At 42.4% G+C, this 4,237-nt stretch overlaps 1 protein-coding gene across 1 annotated transcript; it reads right to left on the reverse strand.

Moving 5' to 3' along the window:
- Positions 1–2,953: 2,953 nt before the first annotated feature.
- On the reverse strand, positions 2,954–4,237 carry SARC_02859 (hypothetical protein; the record flags this gene model as incomplete). The annotated part of the gene is made up of 2 exons (XM_014303364.1): positions 3,825–4,237; positions 2,954–3,303 (listed from the first exon to the last, which is right to left on the reverse strand). The coding sequence occupies exons 1-2, from the start codon at positions 4,180–4,182 to the stop codon at positions 2,954–2,956; spliced, it is 708 nt and encodes a 235-aa protein (XP_014158839.1). The 5' UTR covers positions 4,183–4,237.

Genomic DNA, 4,237 nt, shown 5'->3' on the forward strand with positions numbered 1-4,237 from the left:
CATATATGTACATACATACTTCTTCTGATACGCCTATTCGCGCGTGTAAGCGCTCGCTGTACCTTGACATATGCCATACCTCCGGCTTTATGTACCTTCTATATCCCAAACCCACGCACCCGCAATATAAAACTGATAGCACGAATCATTTTTCTGACCGCTATAAAATAGGAGTTGTGCATATACGCTGCATATACCTACACACGCACCCACTCATTAGAGTCGCGCCTGTGAGCTCAATTAGTTTGCACTGGAGGTCGTGCACTCACCCACCCAAGGGTTTTAAATGCGAGTATATAATATTCATGCACAGTCAATCGTACATATACGATATCCATACATATACACACACCTTAATACTAATCGTGCATATTGATATTGTTAGGTGGCTGTGGTCATACCGGCAGAGTGCATTGTGGCCCGTTGTGAGTTGTCGCCTGCGGGAGATTGGCAACAGGACACACAGACGGCTCTGTGGTCGGTGAATATAATACCAGGCAAACGTATGAGGATACCAGCTTACTTTGTATCTACATATGTATAGGCAATGTGTTTGTATATTTGTTGTTTGGTGTATAAAGAGGTGTATCTACACAATCGTGTTTCTTATTGTGTGCCACACTTTGCAGTGCTTCTGTACTGCTCTAATGAGTATCGGGCCAACGTATGATCGTACCAGAGTATTTGTGTTATATACAAGTGATCAGTATTTGTGTCAGTGCATATTTAGGTATATATAAATATATATATATGTGTGTGTGTGTGTGTATCCATGTATGTGTGTGTGTGTGTGTGTCTATATGTGTGTGTGTGTGTGTCCATGTGTGTGTGTGTGTGTGTGTCCATGTGTGTGTGAGAGAGAGAGAGAGTGTGTGTGTCCATGTATGTGTGTACACGTGTGTGTGTGTATTCGTTTTCCAAAATAACAATAGGACAGCGTATGATGGTACCGGGGTATTTGCGTTTATATAGATACTGTCGGTCTTGGTGTAAGAGGGAGTGCTGTGTTTCACATTGTCTGCTTCTGTAGATCCCCTATGGCCTACTGATATAATAATATATGGTCAATGTATGGTAGTTTCAGAGCATTTGTGTGGATACATGAATTATTGGCATGTGTGCAAGTTCATGTGTGGGTTTATATAATATGTATACACTCACTTCTCTCTTTATGTACTCTCGATATGGTCTGACAGTATATTACAGTGCAACTATATCTATCATATCTATCCGACCTTACCCATTTTTTTTTAACATTGGTACCAGCGGTTGTACTGTGGGCTCGCTTCACAACTGCCGGGGGGGAATTGCTACCTGCGCCTGTACGTATCCGCCTGAAAGGACGGGGCAACACTATGAGTGGAGTGCAATCACGAGTTGACCCATTTACCACTGGACTGTGGGTGGACAACCAATCACTAGTATACGAGACGGGCGAGTATATGATTAATCCTACTGTAGTGCAATAAAGATTTAGATATGTATGGAAACTAGCACATGCTCGACGTTGTGTATGCTTATACGAGACGGGCGAGTACATGATTTATCTTACTGTAGTGCAATAAAGATTTAGATATGTATGGAAACTAGCACATGCTCGACGTTGTGTATGCTTATACGAGACGGGCGAGTATATGATTAATCCTACTGTAGTGCAATAAAGATTTAGATATGTATGGAGACTAGCACATGCTCGACGTTGTGTATGCTTATACGAGACGGGCGAGTATATGATTAATCCTACTGTAGTGCAATAAAGATTTAGATATGTATGGAAACTAGCACATGCTCGACGTTGTGTATGCTTATACGAGACGGGCGAGTATATGATTTATCTTACTGTAGTGCAATAAAGATTTAGATATGTATGGAAACTAGCACATGTTCGACGTTGTGTATGCTTATACGAGACGGGCGAGTATATGATTTATCGTACTTTAGTGCAATAAAGATTCAGATATGTATGGAAACTAGTACATGCTCGACGTTGTGTATGCTTGGAAATTGTTCACTGATTCTGTGGAATTGCAGAAGAGCTCCTGTTGGTGAGTGAGTAGATTAAGAAGTTATTTAGGAGGAATGTGTTTGAAAGCACTGCCAGTATCACTTTAGCAAGTACATCGAAAGAGATTGCGTTATGTAGAGTAGTTTTAAACTCTTGACACACCTATTGGTTTGCTATCTATTAGTTTACTATCGAATGCGAATATGATTGAAACTATCCGATTTAAAAAAGAATTGAAATTACATTAAATACCCATTGATTCATACAATGAAGAATAGGAGAATCCAGACCAAGCAGTTGCACTTGAGATTCGCGCGAATCAAATCAATGCTGTAGGGTAGGTTCAATGCAGTCAATTCCAATTCCTCTAAAAATTAAGCAGACATTGATAATCACGCATATGGACTGGTAGGCTAAACAAAGAGATGCAATGATCATCGTAGCCACATAGTCGCTTCACCCTTCACGAGGATACATCAACACTCGCATTTAGCCTATGTGTGCCAATCTGTTGCTAACTATATCAGCCACAGCGTTCATTGTTCACATATTGAGCTTCATTTGGTGTATGTTACGTTTCATTTTACTATACTAAGTTGCGAATTATTCTTTTTCCTACTACCCTTCTATATGAGGCCATTCTTCCCTTGGTATCGTCAGCACTGTTTTCCCTTATTCGCACCAAGGTATGGCATGTGTTCTCTATGATACCTTCAGGTCTCCTGTAGTCGACAGACTATGGCTCCAAATATACCCACAATCTACAAGCACCTTGCGATTCGTGCTCACTATTCGCCTTTCGCTTATTCTATTTCCGAGCACCGATCAATGCTGGAGAGGTCTTCCCTATAAACAGAGATTCCTCCGAATCCCGCGCAAGCAATAGTGGCGCATAATCGCATAAACTTCTTCAGCCGACAAATTGTCGCTCGACACTTCTTCGATCAGCTACACTCTGCACACACAGCAATCAGGGACCTCGAGCCCATCTTTGTTGAGCTTGACAGGGGTTTCCGATACATCTTCGCCCGCACTGACACCACCATTGTTGGCGCCATTCTCTTCTGCATTCAAAGCTACCTCGTTGTTGGTTTCTTGGCGTCTGTTCATGTGTGTGAATAACGGTTCGAGGGGCTCATTTTCGTCTTCTTCCTCCTCGGGGCAAGCGCAGCATTTGATTTTCGGGTCGGTGGCAAGTACAATATCTGCTGCTCCTTCCTCTATTTTCTCGTCAAGATTACCGTTTCCATCGTAACCGGTGGCCAGTTGTGTGCAACTGCTCTCCACGTGTATCATTCCTGTAGAAAATAAAATAGTTCCTCGATTGTTTAGTTTGATCAAAAGGGGCTATAGAATCTCTGTGCTGTATTCGAACGGTATATACGAATCTGAAATGTAGTCGGAGACCAGAGCTCGCGTATTGTTACAGATTGCCACGAAAAAGCGAACCTAAAGCAAGTTAGGGCAGAAGAAATGTAAGTACTTTGCACGAATAGGCATGTAGAATCGAAAGATATTAGTAGCATATGATAAGACCCCTACTCGGTGCATAGGGGTGGGAGTTATAGTATAAAAACTACGCCAGGAGAATAAAATGTAAAACTAAGGAAGTTGCTAAGAAGTGACTCTTGTGATCATCTTCTTTTGCTGCCAGTTATGTATGTTTGCAACAATTATTTGATATATGAGCGCTATGTGAATGTTTTGATCGATTCTTTGGACCGGGATTGAGGAAGTTGATCAAGCAGAGACCAGTTCCATGTTCTGATATTACCAGACAGATTGAGGTGCGATTAGTTAGCGAGAGAAAGATCCATACCTATTTCAGAGTCTACTCTAGCACAGTCTCCAGCTCTATAGTCGTAGGGAATAATCATGAAGGCCTCCCCTGAGCAGTCCTCACTCTGATGCAGCTCTGTATCAAATCCTTCATTGCTCCCGTCTGCGTTGACTCGTGCGTAGAAGCCTTCCTGGATCACTTCAGTCGAGGGCACAGGTACACACGAACCAGTGGGCTCTACGGCAAACTTCAGCCACAAGTCGTGTGGGCCACAAGTCTCACCGCCTATATAGAGACTGTATTCTAATTCTATGCAGCCTAATTCCACCGCTCTACCACACACGCTCGACAAACTGAGAGCTAGCCCATATGCCAGTGACGTTTTGGAGATCCTCATAACTGAAAAGGGATGGTGGGTACTATAGTTGTAAGTTGATTGTAGAGTGTGTTTG

This window comes from Sphaeroforma arctica (assembly GCF_001186125.1).
Source record: "Sphaeroforma arctica JP610 unplaced genomic scaffold supercont1.134, whole genome shotgun sequence".
NCBI lineage: Eukaryota > Ichthyosporea > Ichthyophonida > Sphaeroforma > Sphaeroforma arctica.